Source organism: Zingiber officinale, chromosome 5A, assembly GCF_018446385.1.
Source record: "Zingiber officinale cultivar Zhangliang chromosome 5A, Zo_v1.1, whole genome shotgun sequence".
In the NCBI taxonomy this organism is placed as follows: domain Eukaryota; kingdom Viridiplantae; phylum Streptophyta; class Magnoliopsida; order Zingiberales; family Zingiberaceae; genus Zingiber; species Zingiber officinale.
This window is the reverse complement of record NC_055994.1, coordinates 115,829,165-115,846,590: the sequence shown is the minus strand read 5'-3', so window position 1 is coordinate 115,846,590 and position 17,426 is coordinate 115,829,165. Positions and strand designations below refer to the sequence as shown.

The window sequence follows — 17,426 nt, the reverse complement described above, 5'->3', positions numbered from 1 at the left end:
TTTTGAAAAACTTATCAAGTTTTTGAAAACTTTGAAAATAACTTTGATTTCACTTAAAAAAAATTTACAGTAATTTTAGAAACTTTAAGTTTTGTAAAAAAAAAAATCTAAGTAAAAAAAATATTTGAGTAACTATTTAAAGCATTAATTACAATTAAATGTTTTATCAATTAATCAATTAAATATTTTATTTCATTAATTGACTTACAGACTGTGCCGAGGCACTAGGCCTTCTTGGTTATTGGAGCAACAACCACTTTCTAGACAAAGCCTCTTAAGGAAATTAAATATTTAATCTACTCTCTGAAAGCCATAAATCCAATTACATTTTAATTTAGACAAGATTTTGGAATCCAATATAGGCTCCAACCTACTGGATTAATTAAAAATCTTTCGAGTATGTATTTCTTTGAAATTTTCTTAATTTGTCCCTTGTGGTATTTAACATACCAGTTTAAATTATTATATCTTTTATTGTTTTGATTAAACGAACATGTACGGTTTTTCAAGTATGCTATTTCTATTTACAAATTATCATTTTCCAATTTTATTTTGTCAAATTCTTCTAATGGACAAGATTTGGCTATAATTAATTTTAACTCTTGGTTTTCTTTTTCTAACTTACAATAATCCTTTGACAATAATTTAACAAACTTGAATAATTTATCGGAAGGCATAGATCATACCTGACTTACCTTGTCGATCCCATCATCCGTAGCTTCCCTTGAACTGTTGATTTCATTCGATGTAACTCCCCCTTATCAATACTCTCGATGTTCATTTCAGACGAGCTTGCTTCGTGCTCATTTTCTTGATGGCTTGCCCTTAACGCAATTCTGGAGAAAGCCTCAATCTCTGATTCGGATGACGTTTCGTCCCACGTACCCTTTAGCGTCTTGTACTTGTTAGATTAGACAAGCTTCTTGTTCTTGCCTTTGTCTTTATTCTTCAATTTAGGGCAGTTGTCTTTTACGTGCCTTTCTTCATCACCATGATAGCATCTGATTCTTCTTCATTTTTTTACCCTGCAAATTATTAGATTTTTTAAATTTAAGTAATTTTTTAAATCGCCTTACCATCATTGTCGTTTTGTCGTCATTGAGAGAGGATTCTAAATCTTGTTTGTCCATCTTTACCTTAAAGGCAACGTTGTGCTTCAGCTCCTTCTTCGAATCTCCACATCTTGTTTCATGGATTTTGAAAGTTGAAAATAACTCTTCTAAGGTAACAGATTCTAAATCCTTAGAGATATAGTAGGCATCTACTAATGATGCCCATTTTGTATTTCTAGGGAATGTATTAAGAGTGTACCTTAGTGAATCTCGGTTGCTTACCTTTTCTCCGAGATTAGAAAGTCCGGTGATGAGCTCCTTGATCATTGAGTGAAGATGTGCTATAGTTTCACCTTCTTCTAATCGGAGGTTGCTGATCTGATTGCGAAGTAAGTTCCGTCTCATAAGTTTCGCCTCTAAGGTTCCTTCGTGAAGTTCCAGGAATTTTTCCCAGAGCTCCTTGGCGAACTCGTAAGCTCCGATCCGGTTAACTTCTTATGGCGGTAGGACACTCAGCAGATGAAACTCTGCTTTGTCGTTTGCCACGAAGTCGACTTGTTCCTTCTTCGTCCATTGATACTTTTCTTTCCCCTCGGGTGGTTCAAAACCAAATTCCATTACTAACAATAAATTGAAGTCTGCTTTGAAAAATACCTCCATTCTCTTTTTTCAGCTTACGAACTCCCCCTCGAATTTTGGTGGGTAAATGCTCGGTCCAACTATCTAGTGTGCTTCGTTCGACGGTTAGTCCTCCGAAGCATCTTGACTCTGATACCACTTGTTAGGACCCTTGGCGGCCGGCTAGAGGGGGGTGAATAGCCCCTGCACAAATTAAACAAACGAAAACCTTTCTCGAACAAAAAACTTGATTAAAATAATACTTGCATATAAGAAATACAAAAAGGACTAAAAGACAGAGGCACACGAGTTTACTTGGTTACAACTAGGGAGGTTATTAATCCAAGGCAGTGAAGTCGCACTAATTTCTCCTTCTAGCGGAGAAATCTCTTTACAGTAATGAAAGCACAGAAAAGATGAAGTTAAACAGAAATGAAAGCGTCTACAAGTGTTGCTTGACTATTTCTTATTCTACTTAGTTTCTGAGAGCAAGGCTGTTTATATAGCCCTGCTCGGGACGTCTAGAAGCGTTCTAGGTGCCTGAAATGGGATAGAATTCTATCACTGACGTAACGTTCAAACGCCATGTCGACATGACTAAGAATCGGGTTCCGGGCGCCCAGAGTCTGGGCGCCCCGGATTGGTCCAAGCACCCCAAAGGTTGAAAGTCAACATTTTGTTGACTTTACCTCCGGGCCTCCAGTTTCGGCTTTGTTTATTTCTGTCCGGGTCTTTTGCTCCGGCTACGCTTGCTTGGGTGATTTCGGCCATCTGGAATAGGGCTCACCCGAACCCAACTTCCGGCCTTCTCGAGCAAACTTCCGCTCCGACTTCTCGTCCCTCAGAATCACTGCTTGCTTCCTTCTCGCCCGTCAGTGTATTCTTCCACAGCTTTTCGCCCCTTGAATAGCTGCATCTTTTACTCCTCGTGCAATCTTCCAATTCGACTTCTCGTCCTCGGAAACACCGCACGCTCCCTTCTCATCCGTCGGTGTACTCTTCCGCAGCACCTCGTTCCTCAGACGTACCGAGTCCGTCGGCTTTCTCCCATGTCATTCTTCTCGCTAGCTGCGTCTTTTGCTCGACTTCCTGTGTTCCTAAGTTCCTGCACACTTAGACACATAGTTAAACACAATAGAACCTAACTTAACTTGTTTGATCATATCAAAACTACCTTGGGATACCAACAACCCCTTCTGATGCTAATGTTAGGTGTGGATCTTGGATCATGGAAGAAATGGAATAATAGAAGAAGAAAAATTAGGATTTGATACCAGGACATTCTACCATCCTTCGTTATACTATTTATTCCTAAATCCTAATGGACTATTGGGTCTTGGCTTTGTAGGTTGCTGATAGTGTGTGGGCTGAATTTGCAATATGTTGGCCGGATCTGCTGGGCTGGAAGGGATCTGTCCCCTGCTATCACTTGTTGCAGCAATAAGCGATAGGTTAAACATATGCACTATAAATTTATAAAAAGAAATAACACTTTAAAATTTATTTACAAATTTTCAATCTTTGTCCCCCTCTCTATTGGAACAAGCATGAAGAATCACGACACGGATCTATCCCTCTCTCGAGCATGATCGCATCCATGTTTACAGTTGAGTCAAAAAAAATGAACTGAGTCAAAATTGTAATGCATGATTTGGCTCATTAATATGTGGTCAAGTCTAATAACGCGTTAGCGAGTTCCATTCCAATAAATAATCCCCACTTAACAGAGGGTTGAGCCAGGTGTTGACAGAGCAATGGACGAAGGTCTCATGACTCACCAATCTACAAATAAACTATCCATTAATTGTACCATTTCCACGTCAAACCGGAGATCCCACACCGAAAGTTAATATAAAGCTAATGATTTAATTTAATAATGCGCAACTGCATAATTATCGTCTAACTCGCTTCTCTCTCAATCATTATCAGAGCCACATGGTCGAGTTTCCGTACTTGGGTCCTGCTGTTGAAGGATCAACGCCCATAACATTATGGCCTTGGATTTTTTTTTTTATTATTATTATTATTTTAGTTTTACAAGTGTTAAATATAAAAGAAAAAAAAATCTGTTGCAAAAAATTTGAGTGGCTTTTGAGAAGCCGATCGAGCCGTTAATGGAGTGGCCTTTTACCGTCATTTCCTTGAACCGTGTGGACCATCACGCGCTCGCCGGGAGATATTTTTGACCAAATTTGTCCATCGTTGACTCTCAGTCAACTGGATCAGTACCGCCTCCCCCAACAGGTAGTTCAAGTTAGGCGCGCACCACCATTATTATTATTATTTTTTGTTTCAAAAATAGTTACACGGACGGCCCACTCTCATTGTTACTGCACCAAATAATTTTCCTTTAATTTCCAGTAACAAATTTATGATCGGACGCTCTGAATAGGAGTAAATTAGAATTAAACTGTTGAGTTTCAGTTTATAAATTGGGTTGAACATAACCGTAGTACAGGATATATTGCGTCAATAGACGACAGACGTACCAATAACGATGTCAATTCAGAGCGTGCATAATTCATGATATGGTGATAAAGAAAAGCTGTGCTTTGTGAAAAGGGCGATGTGATAGGCATGGAATTCATCAGGAGGTGGAGTCGGGTATAAATACAAGGAAGCGATCAGTAGTTATTAACAAGACGACGGCTGCTTCTCGATCAATCTAATAATCGACTCGATCGAGCTGCATTAATATGGATTACTGCATGAGCAACACTGCTCCATCCAGTTGCAGCTCTATGACTGTGCGGGGAGGAGGAGGAGCAGCAGCGGAAGCACAGGACTCATGGAGAAAGGGCCCTTGGACTGCCCAAGAGGACAACCTCCTCATCCACCACGTCAACCTCCACGGCGAAGGAAACTGGAACTCGGTCGCCAAGGAGACTAAGCTAAGGAGAAGCGGAAAGAGTTGCAGACTCCGTTGGGTCAACTATCTGAGGCCCGATCTCAAGCGGGGTAAGATAACCCCCGAGGAAGAGAATGCCATCATTCACATGCATGCCTTGTGGGGCAACAGGTATCTAAGCTACTTAATCCATTAATCTCGATTAATAACTGTTATTTGCTAATTATATTATATTGTTATCTGAATTTTATATACATGCAAATTATACATGCGATCGGTTAAGTTGCATGAACGAATGGTATGTACACGTACAGGTGGGCAGCGATAGCTCGGTGCCTTCCCGGGAGGACGGACAACGAAATCAAGAATTACTGGAGAACTCACTTCAAGACCAACGACTGCAAGCCGCCTAAAATTTCAAAGAAGGTTGAGAAGGCAAGAGCGGAGTTCCTCCATCTCAAGCGCAAGAGATCAGAGGAAATCAATGGGTTGATCCATCACCAAGAGCTACTGCAGCGCCAGCAGCAACCGCAAGATGAGTTATCCAGTTGTGTGAGTAATTCAATAATGACGACGGCAAAGGACAAAGAGCAAATGGAGGAACAAATTCTAAAGCTGCAGCAAAAAAGCGTGCAACAGGAGAGGCACAATATGGGGATGGAGAATACCGGTACTTGGGACTGCAACTACGGTTCTTCCTACAGTATGCTCCAAGAAGGAGGCTGTGGCGATTGTTTCGTCGACGGTGATTGCTCGGCGGCAGAAAGCGGCTGGAGTGACGACCTGTGGCAGTACTGGCATCTCGACGGAATGGAGAGCCACTAGTTAGCTCTTAATTAATTGAAAGTTAACTCTTAATTAATTACTGGCAAGATGGATAGGCGCCATCTCCTTGATGAGAAAACTAATTCCGGAGAGAGGTAAATAAACAATGATCTTGGATGCCCCTGTTTACAGGTGTTGCTAGCTTTTTTTATTGAAAAAAGAGGATAAATTAATACAGCCTCTCATAGTCATCAATAGCTAGGGTGCATCACATAAACATAAATTTTAAAGTCCGTTAACATATATCCCAAAGTTTTATCATATTAGTATATCTGGTAATCAAAGCACATAAATAAATTCAACTAATAGTGTTAAGTTCTATAAAATGAATATATAAATACAACACCCTGTAAAACTATAATATACGATATTTAGAATCTCAATATATATGTGATATATATATAATTTAAACTTATAATATAGGAGCACTAAAGCCTATAATAAGAATTTAAAAATAGATGTGACAAAAGATGATTCGTTCATTCTAATATCATTGTCAATTCATCTCTAGACCAATATAAAAAAAATAAATCACGAATGACTACTAACCATTAGTGCATGTGATCAAGACATAAGGAAAAATATGCTCAAACGCACTGAAAAAATTTAAAAATACATGTTATTATTGTAGGATGATAGAGTGCATTAATAATGCTCATCTCTTATCGTGCCGTTCTTATCTATCAAATTAGTATACAGTTGAATAACAATAAAATAAAAACATACAATTTACCTAGTTCATAATCTTAAGGGTGTTATGTCTAAGACTATGTATAAATCATCGTCCATTACTATTTTCTCCTTTTAGGATACCTTTTTGGTATTAGAGAAACCACTTTTATACTTGAGTTTTTTAAAAATGAGAACAAAGATAATTGATTGTGAATACGTCTACCTCCCTTTTATAGGGATTGGTTGTCATTTTTCGATTGATCAAAATTTAATCAAGTTTCATTCGAAGATTAAATCACACAAACTCAACTTTATATGGGTTTTCTAGTCAACCGAACCTATTCCGATCGATGGACCAAGATCCGATCATCCCGACTGTTTTGATCGACCAGACCAAGATTTAGTTGCCCGGACTATTTTGGTCGACTTGACTCAGATCCGATCGTCCAAACCATTGTTTGGTCTCTTGGACAAGGTCCAATTGCCTAGACTAGTCTAGGTTACGTTGCCCAAACATGGTCCTATCTGTAGACAAGCTCCAATCATCTCTGATCCTTGGGTCTTCGTCCACTTGCAGCTTCCTACAAAAAAAACACATGCAAACAATTTGCAAAACCTAATATTAGGTCTACCTAACCTACTAGGTTTATTTGCTTAGAGTTTATTCCTCTAAAACTTCTTTCTTGCTTGGAGTTCACTTCTCTAAGACTTCTTGCTACATAAGGTTCACTCTCTTAGAATTTTCCCTTTACTCAAAGTTCACTCCTCTGAGTCTTCTTGTAGGATTTGTGCGATCGATGGAGAGGGGGATGAATATTGATTCATCGCTTTTCTTCTCATTTCATTGTGTTCATTTGATCTATCAGATTTGTAGCAGCAGATTATACAAAATAAATAATATGAATGCCACCGACAGTTTTACTCGGTACCCCACCCCAGGGTTAGTTAGTCCAAGGCTTAAGTACAGAAGGTACCTGTCCACTAAATTTTATGATTTATGGAGGCGGAGAAACCACTTACAATTTAAGGTACAAGCATAAAAATAATAAAATATTGAAGCACAACTTGTAATAAAAAAATAAACTAGACAACGGTTGATCTGGAAGTCTTGAGCACAGTGACCCCCTCCTAGATCTTCCTTGGCCGTAGAGCTTTGCAATACGTTTCATGAGCATAGAGTAGTAGATCGTGGAGAATTGATGTTTAGAACGTCATGCTCAAGGTTCTTTTTGTAAGTCTGGTTCAGTCTACCAATAAACCTTATTGGTATATCGATCTTGGATAAGACTTATCCCTATGACCAAGTTTATCGTGATTTGGATCTTGTCATCATATTCTTGACCGGTCTACTGATCCTTGGGATTCATTTATCAAATTAGGCCACATCATCGATCCAAATCCGAACTAGAACCTGTTCACCCGAACCAGATCAGTCGATTGATCCTTGGGATCGGTCGACTGAACCGCTTGGGGTCCAGTTTGACCCTAGTCAAGTCAGGTTTCCAGACTTGATGTAATTGCATTTGGTTTGCGTTTGTCTGCTTCTTCAGTCTTGCTTCTAGCTCTAGGTTCCTATAAGACACGCATACAATACAAACAAGCAACATAACCTAATCCGGTAAGTCTACTTGATCTACTAGGATTACCTTTTACTTAGAGTTCACTTCTCTAATATTTTACCACCTAAGAGTTCCTCTTGAGGATCAAACAGCTTCTGTAAGTCTACCTGACTTACTAGGCTTCTTACTTGGACTTCCTCCAAAACTTCACCACTTAAGGTTCACTCTTTTAGGATTTTTCTTTGCCAAGCCTCTAGTTCTCCAAACTCGTTTGGACTTGCTAGTTACTAGTTACTGGGTAGACTACTCACCCTTGATAGTCATCCAGTTAACCTTGATCTGATTAGACATTTCCTTGTCTAATCTCCAATTAGAACTTCCATTTCACTGACATCTTGTTCTCTCTTAACTTGATAGGGTTTTTCCTTACAAACCTCTAATTAGGATTTCTCATGCTAGTCATTTAGTCAACCTTTGACTTGACTGAACTTCTTACTTCTAAACATCAAGTCCTATTTAAATCAACTCTTGGTTAAACTTGACCAAACCTTAGTATTTTGTCAAACATTGAAATCCTGTAGGCTGATTACACCAACAATATCTCCTTTTTTGATATTTGAAAGTTTTCTTAAGTTAGGTATAGGTCATAAGGGTTATACTTCAAATTAAAAAGTTACTAGATATTTTAACCTAAGCTTTCCTCTCCCCCTTTGTCATATATCGAAAAGATTATTTCCTACGGGCTATACTTCAAATTAAGAGGTTACTAGATCTTTTTAACTTAATCTTTCCTCTCATCCTTTGTCAAATAACAAGATTAATTACCTAAGAATAATCTTAGATTTTGTACCGACATTCAAAATGGTTTCCTATATATATATATATATATATAATTTTGAAAAAGAAAATTGAAAGTGCATGTCAAAATATATTTTCAAATAATTTTTCGATATATTTTTTCATCTTTTTCATAGATTTTTTGCAAAGTAATTTTCAAACTAATTTTCAAAATTTTGTAGGATCGAGATCGATACTAGAGAAGGGATCAATAACATTAAGAATTTTTACAATAAAAATAATGAGACATAGTAACTGAATTAATCAAAGTTAGCACAATGAAAATAATAAATTAATTTAGAATAATTTAATCAAGACAAAGGCTATATTGAAATCTAAAAACATAAGCATGCAAATTGATCAACTAAGTGAGAAGTATAGACATGCAGGAGTTAAAAAAAAATTGATTCTTATTTCTAATTTCTTCTATGTGGAAAAACCTTACAGAAAAATAATCTAAAAATTAAGGTAATACTAAAATAATATGAAAATATTACTCTAGGTGTTGCCAATCAGAAATGAAGTGTGTGTTTAGCATAAAATGCAAAAAGAGTACTCAAAGTACTAAATAGAACTAAATAATTAAGGGATGATTTCAAAGCTCTATCTTGAAGCTCTTTATATAGTAATCTCTCGGCCGCCTATGTAAGTATTGACGTGGTTGCAACTTCTATCTGTAAGATAATATTAATGAATCTTCTCAGTGGCCTGTGTACCACTCGATCACCAGGGCAGGGGTTAAATTTCATCTTGATTGTCGTGTTCAAGTTATTGATAATGTTGCTCCATAGTCGTCGAATAGCTGCTCGGTCGCCTATATACCCAGTTGCTTTGACCCATACGATCACCTAGACCCTTTGAAATCCCTTCATCAAGAGTTATCACCAGTCAATCACCTTTGGACTCCATATAGTTGTTTGGAACTGTCTAGTATGCTTACTTGACTAGATTAACCCATTTAGTTTGGTTTTGCAAAGTAATCAGTCTCCAGCTGATTCCACGCACTTGAACTTTTTGCCAAGTAATCAGCCTCCAACTAATCACACTCACTTGGACTTCAGTCATCTATCATCCAGCTAGGAATTTATTTGCTAAGTCTTAATTACTTGGACTTGATTTGCCTAGCGTCCAACTAGGAATTTATCTGCTAAGTCTTAATCACTTGGACTTGATTCACTTAGCCTCTAGTTAGAAATTTGTCTGTCAAATCTTAATCACTTGGACTTGATTCACCTAGCCTCTAGCTAGGAATTTGTCTGTCAAGCCTTAATCGCTTGGACTTGATTCACCTAACTTCTAGTTAGAAATTTATCTTCTTAGTCCCAACCAAGACTTTAGCTCATGACTAGATCCACTAGGACTTGATCACTGTCTGGTTCACAACTAGGACTTTAACATTTGTCAAATATCTTGCACTTGCAAACTTGACACAACTAGTTAGATCACAACTAACACAACTTTAACTTTAGTCATATATCAAAATCTTGGATTACATATTGTGCACCTTGCACTAGCAATTTCCCTATTTTTGATAATATGAAAACTAAGTTACAGTTAGTTTTAAAAAATTAAATTATATATTCACTGTATGACAGAAGATAGAGTTAAGTGTAGTCATATATGAATAAACTAAATAAATAAATAAATAACTTCCCCTTAATTATTGCTCATTCTTAATCAAATAAGGAAACAAAATGGAAGTAATAATTTAAAAACAATTTTTAACTAATTTTTCAAAGTTAACTTTAGTCCCTTCTCCCCTTTTTCATATATAAAAATGGGTTAAAGCATAGGTAAAGCATGATATATAAGAAAGAGTTAGTAAAGATGAGTTCAATTTAGATCAAGTTAATCAGATAAATTATGTAAATCAAGCTAAGGATCTAAAATAACTCAAGTGTAATCTAGAATAAGTAGTAAAGACAGAGTTAAATCAAGCATAATTTAACTGCAAGTTAGATTTTAATTTATTATACACAAATCAAGTTTTCTTCTAAGTGTACTAAATTTAGCTTCAACTAGTGGTTTTGAGAAGATATCTTCTATATTTTACTTAGATTCAACATATTTGAGTTCAATGTCACCATTTAATGTGTGGTCTCTAACAAAGTGATGTTTGACTTCTATGTGTTTAGTTCAAGAATGATGTATGAGATTTTTAGTCAAATTGATAGAACTAATGTTGTCAATCATTACTTGAACCTTTTTATAGTTAAGTTCAGAGTCTTTTAATGTATTTATCATCCATAGTAATTGAGCGACACATTCTCCCATAGCAATATACTCAGCTTCAGTGGTAAATAAGGCTATGTAATGTTATTTTCTATTACTCCAACTAAATAGATATTGTCCTAGAAATTAACATCTACCGCTTATATTTTTTCTATTTAACTTGTATCCAACAAAGTCTAAGTCAGTAAAATCTACTAAATCAAAGTTACATGTTCTTGGATACCATAGTCCTACATTTTGAGTTTCTTTTATGTATCTAAGGATTCTTTTAATGGCTACTAGATGTGATTCTTTAGCACAAGATTGAAATCTTACACACATTCCTATTGAGAATAAAATATCTAGTCGACTAGCAATTAGATATAAGAGTCCACCTATAACACTTTTATAGTACTTTGCATCGACAATTTTTCCACTTAGGTCACTATACAGTTTTACATTTAGTGCCATTGGGGTTGCAAAGTTTTTAGAATTTTCCATTCTAAATTTTTTAATTAGTTCATTTGCATACATGGTCTAATAAACATAAATGCCTTCTTTGGTTTGCTTGACTTGGAGCCCTAGAAAATAGTTAAGTTCTCCTATTAAATTCATTTGAATTTTACTTTTCATAGTGGATTTAAACTCTTTTATAAATGAACTATTAATCGATCCAAAAGTAATATCATCAATAGACACTTGGGCAATAAAAACGTTTTTAGCATGAGTATTGATAAATAGAGTTGGATCAACTTTACCCTATCTAAATCCTTTAGAAATTAAGTAGGTTGACAATATTTCATACCAAGCTCTAAGGACTTGTTTTAGTCCATAAAGAGCCTTTTTGAGTTTTAGTACATGGTTAGGTTTATCTAGGTTTTCAAATCTGGGTGATTGGGCTATATATCCCTCTTCTTTAATAAAGTCATTTAAAAATACTAACTTTATATCAATTTGAAATAATTTGAATCCTTTAGGAGTGACAAAGGCTAATAACATTCTAATTGATTCAAGTTTAGCTACTAGAGCATAGGTCTTGTATAGTCCAATCCTTCTACTTGACTAAATCCTTGAGCTATAAGACGAGCTTTATTTCTAGTAATTTCTCTTTTTTAGTTTGTTCCTGAAAACCTATAATGTTCCTATAATAGTTTTATCATTTGGTGCTAATACTAAGTCCCAAAATTGATTTTGATCGAATTGGGCTAACTCTTCTTGCATGGCTATTATCCAATCTAGATTAAGTAGAGCCTCATCTATGTTCTTTAGTTCTATTTTGGATATTAAAGCTATCTAACTTAATCTTCGATGAGTAGATTGAGTTCAGACTCCTAAGTTAGGATCTCCTATAATTTGTTCAACTGGATGACTAGTGTTAGCCCTAGGTGTTCTTATAGTTTTATTTTCAACTTAAGTTCAAGGTTGATATTCATTTGACTCATGTCTAATTTCTCTTGGAATGTTGTTAATTACTTTATCAATTTCTAACTTAATAGATTGATCTATTTTGGTTTAATTTTCTTCATTAAAGGTTGCATTTGAGGTTTCTTTAACTTTAATGGTGCATTGGTTAAAGTTATCATGTATAACGTTGGTTATATGATTACTAGGTAATCATACAACCAAAGTTTTGAGGAATAAAATATAATCTAATGTTGTTTGGTTCAATCTAGATAATATAATAAAAATTTATTTATTTGGAGGTTTTAATGTATAACATAGTTTAATATGTTACTGTATTATCCTCAGTTACAAAAACAACCATATATATTATTATTAATTTTCTTTTTGAACTTTACATTTTTTTTAACTTTATGTTTTTTAGTATTTTTAAAAACTTTCCTATATATATAAAATATAACTTTATTTTTTAAATAAAATATCACATATTTTTATTATTTATTTATTTTTTATAATTTAAAATAAAAATTTTGTTATAAAAATTTTAGAGGTATTTTTATCCCAAAGTATAAATATACGAGGATACTTTTGGGCAAAAAATTTTGTTACCCCCGAAATTAAGAAAAATCTTACTTTTTGAGGTTTTCTTATTTCGGGTTGCATGCCTCTTTTACCTACGTGTCTGACATGGATCATTACACGGGAATCACCAATTACCTAAACCAAACAAGGTTTTCATTGATAATCCTAGATGATTAATCAAGGTTATCAAGGATAACCCCCAACCAAACGCACCCTAAAGATTTTTTTATTATAAATTCTATATCCTCTACTATTTGTTGCATACCCTACTGATGTGTGATATATCTGTAAGTACATGGAGATGTCATCAAGTAATAAAAGATATCAAATGCACAAGGACTGATGGTTGAGTATTAGTTTACTAAACAAATTCAACTGTCTAGACTAATCACGAGTATTGAGTGTCAAGAATTAGAAAATCTAATGAAGGCGGAGGAAAGGAATGAAAGAAGAGATTATATCAAAAAGATAGAGAGAAGGCAGAGAGATCTAGTTGAATTTGATCGGTGAAGGTAATTCTAGGATTTTAGTTCCACCACATTGCTAGTAAACACCTAATATATGTTAATTCCCTACCCTTAATGGTGATTCAAATAGGCAGACCATCATATGATATCCGATGTAAACTATTAGAACTACACCAGCGTATCAACTCCAATTCATCGTCTACTTTCAGACTAGCTAAGCTTAGGGATCGCTTTCATAAGGAGACCCTATCACGAGATTCCACAACCCCTAGTAACTCTCTCCTACTATATGATCATGAATTGGAATTAATTTATTAAGATCCATGATAGCCTATGGCTCCTCATGGCATACCGATCTACTTTTGTAGATGACTCTCCACATCTCAGTTTTCCACGGGTCAAAGGATTGGGTTCTCCTTTTGGTTCATCTCCAAATCCTCATGGGTACAAATTTCATGTTTTTAGCATCGAGATCATGTTTACACATTAGATTTGGACCATAAGTCATCATTTCATCAAATAAGAACATTCAAATATTCATAGATTAAAGTAAAGGTGCTTACATGATAAAGAGCTAATCCCTAGTCCTAGAATTCAAAATCTACTCCATAGAGATAGAATTACAACCAAAGATCAAGTTAGAATAATTAGAATTCAGATTTGAATTCAAAAATTCAGAAAACAAGAGAAGAAGCTTAGGCTTGTTGCAAGATTTCTCCTCCGGATGCTCTCGATCTCAATTTGTCGCCACTCTGTGCCTCACACTCCTGAATCTCCCATTTGTCAGAACCTGCATGGCAGAATTATTTTGATCCATTTGGCATCCACTGAATGCAATACAATCTCAAAGGCCAGCTTAAGGAAATCCATGCAAAACCTTACTTCCTGTCTCATCTTGCACAGTTTGTGACTATAACTGACATGTAGATATTACCTGCAAGGAATCACCGACATTGATGAAGAAGGATTCTGTATCAGGGAGGACGGAGACCCAGGTGCCATCTCTCAAGGAGATTTCCAGCCTCGAGGTGTTGTTTGACCTCAGCACTGAGATGAGCTGTGGGTCATTGTGCTCTCCGAACCCTGTCATGGTGTCGTTGAGCCCTTGCAGCAGTAGTGGGCATGGAGGGTAATGGTTCAGCCTCAGCACTGAATCACTCTCCTCGTCCATCACCACCTTGCTGAAGATGTTCCTTGGCTCAATCATCAAGCCTTGAGCCATCAACTCCAAAACCTCACTTGTCATCCTCCTCATTGCCTGTATGTGCTCATTCAAAACAGAGCTGCATAATAACCAATAACATATCGGATTTCATTTTTCGTACATATCGCAAACTATAAAAGAAAAGAATATGATAATATACCAAAAATATCTCGCGTAAGTTTCTTTGAGGAAGGCAAGGGAAGCATGCGAAATGGATTTGGAGGTGACCTCCAAAAGGAGATACTCCAGCCAACCCACATTACCATTGCCACCAATTTTCCTGTTTCCATAACCAAAAGGATTTGCGGGGCCAGAACGCTCCTTCTCCATATGAGGCAAGCTGAAGAATTTGACAGCTTCATCTTCTAGCCTAGCAACGAGCTCCATGGGGACTCCATGATTGGTGACCTTGAAGAGCCCAAACTCCTCGCAGGCCTTCACGAGGAGGGCCTCCGCACCCTGCTCCAACATGTCGATGACCGGAATGCCGGAGAAGCAACTCCTTGGTTTGTGCAGCGTTGGGAGGCAGACTTGCTCTAGGGATGGCTTTGTCAATACCACCATGGCTTAGAGTAAACAGAGCAGGTTTTTGTTACCACCATGGTTTGTGCGGTGTTGGGAGGGAGACTTGCTCCAAGGATGGCATGAAGCTGAACGAGTCGTTCAAAGTAGCCGTGGTAATCGAGAAACTCCCTCCATTATGGAAGGATTTCAAAAATTACCTTAAGCACAAGCAAAAGGAGATGAGACTTGAAGACCTAATCCTAAGGCTATGAATTGAGGAAGATAATCGAAAGATGTCTGACTCCAGAGAAACAAAGCGGGCAGTCGACGAGATGTCGAACCTGGCTGAGCCAAAAGACAAAAAGTCGAACCAATCCAAAACTAAGGCTCAAGGCAAGAAATTCAAGGGCACATGCTACAACTGCGGAAAGCCAGGACACATGTCCAAAGACTGCAGACGCTCAAAGAAACTAACCAAGAGTCAGAAGGATGCTGCGAACCAGGTCGTAACTTCTGACGACATGGAATTGGATCTCACTACGGTCGTGTTTGAAGCCAACACGGTGATGGATAACCCGAAGCAGTGGTGAATCGATATTGGAGCAACATGTCATATCTATTCTGATAAGGTGATGTTCTCCAAGTATACTCCGATAAGTGTAAGAAAGCTCTATATGGGTAATTCCATGACATCCCCGATTGTCGGACTTGGGAAGGTTGTTCTAAAAATGATGTCTGGGAAAGAGCTAACACTATTGATGTGCTCCATGTTCCTGACATTAGGAAGAACCTAGTTTCTAGATCGACACTTGTTAAAGCTAGTTTCAGGCTAGTGTTCCAGTCAAACAACTTTGTACTTACGAAGAATGGTGTATTCGTAGGTAAGGGGTACTTAGAATAGAGTCTGTTCAAAATGGTTGTAATGACTGTATACCATGACTTTGATGGTAATAAAATAAAAGCTTCTAGCTACGTTGTTGAGTGTTTTAATTTATGTCATAATTGACTTGGGCATGTCAATAATAATACTCTTAAACGTCTCGTCAAGTTAAATTGATTACCAAATGTCAATATGGACAAAACACACAAATGTGAAGTGTGTGTGGAAGTAAAAATGACGAGACTACCTTTTCATTCAGTGGAAAGGTCAACGACTCTTCTAGAGTTAATACATAGTGATCTATGTGACTTAAAATTCGTGCAAACTAGAGGAGGAAAAAAGTATTTTATTACTTTTATCAATGACTGCACGAGGTTCTGTTATGTCTTTCTTTTAAGAAGTAAAAACGAAGTCTTAGAAGCTTTCAGAACCTATAAAACAGAAGTTGAGAATCAACTTGATAAAAGAATTAAAATAATTCATAGCGTTAGAGGTGGAGAATATGGTGCACCGTTTGATGAGTTTTGTTCAGAATCTAGCATTATCCATCAAACAACGGCGCCTTACTCACCTCAATAAAATGATGTTGACGAACGTAAAAATCGGGCATTAAAGGAAATGATGAATGCCTTGTTGATAAATTTAGGCTTACCCCAAAACTTGTGGGGGGAAGCTATATTATCAGCAAACCATATTCTCAACAAAATCCCTCACAAGAAAAATGATAAAACACTATATGAGCTATGGAAAGGCCGCGAGCTATCGTACAAATACCTGAAAGTGTGGGGGTACTTAGCAAAGGTCGAAGTACCTAAGCCAAAGCAAGTAAAAATCGGACCTAAAACGTTTGATGCGATATTTGTCGGATATGCACATAATAGTAGTACATATCGTTTCATAGTCCACAAGTCAGACATTCCTGATATTCATGTGAGAACAACCATGGAATCTCAGAATGCGATATTCTTTGAAAACATATTCCCGAATAAGAAGGAAAACATTCAAAGTGATAACAACGGAAGTTCTAACGAAAATAATATTTCTGAACTTAGTTGTCATAAAAGGACTATTGAAAATCAAAGCGAAGAGCCACGTCAGAGCAAACGGGCTAGAGTTGAGAAATCGTTCGGGCCAGGTTTCATGACTTTTATGTCGGAAATGGACCCAAGAACATTAAGCGAAGCTCTCTCTAGTCCTGGCGCTCATTGTGGAAAGAAGCTGTCAATAATGAAATCGAGTCCATCATGAATAACCATACTTGGGAATTAGTGGACCTTCCTTCTGGTACTAAACCATTAGGTTGTAAGTGGATCCTAAAACGCTAGTATAAAGCTGATGGATAGATTGGCAAGTATAAAGCCAGATGTGTAGCCAAAGGATACAAGCAAAAGGAAGGCATTGGTTACTTCGATATCTACTCACCGGTGATAAGGATTACGTCCATACGAGTGTTGATAGCCATCACAACACTATTTAACCTTGAAATACACCAAATGGATGTTAAGACTGTGTTCTTAAATGGTAAGTTGGAAGAAGAAATCTATATGGAGCAACCCGAGGGGTTCGTAGCTCTAGGAAAAGAAAAAAGGTGTGTTGACTGTTAAGTTGTTGTATGGACTTAAACAAGCGCCTAAAGAATGACATGAAAAATTGGACAAAACAATGTTGTCAAACGAATTGAAAATAAATGAATGTGATAAATGCATTTATGTCAAACACACACCTAAAGGTCATGTAATCGTTTGTCTATATATAGACGACATGCT

General features: G+C 36.7%; 2 protein-coding genes across 2 annotated transcripts; one reads left to right on the top strand and one right to left on the bottom strand.

Moving 5' to 3' along the window:
• The first annotated feature begins 4,202 nt into the window (after window positions 1–4,202).
• LOC121983163 (transcription factor MYB24-like) lies at window positions 4,203–5,422 on the top strand. Its single transcript, XM_042536123.1, has 2 exons — window positions 4,203–4,689; window positions 4,833–5,422. The coding sequence occupies exons 1-2, from the start codon at window positions 4,367–4,369 to the stop codon at window positions 5,341–5,343; spliced, it is 834 nt and encodes a 277-aa protein (XP_042392057.1). The 5' UTR covers window positions 4,203–4,366; the 3' UTR covers window positions 5,344–5,422.
• An 8,386-nt stretch (window positions 5,423–13,808) lies between these two features.
• Window positions 13,809–14,862, bottom strand: LOC121979919 (gibberellin 2-beta-dioxygenase 1-like). The gene is made up of 3 exons (XM_042531895.1): window positions 14,437–14,862; window positions 14,007–14,355; window positions 13,809–13,862 (listed from the first exon to the last, which is right to left on the bottom strand). The coding sequence occupies exons 1-3, from the start codon at window positions 14,838–14,840 to the stop codon at window positions 13,809–13,811; spliced, it is 807 nt and encodes a 268-aa protein (XP_042387829.1). The 5' UTR covers window positions 14,841–14,862.
• Window positions 14,863–17,426: the final 2,564 nt, after the last annotated feature.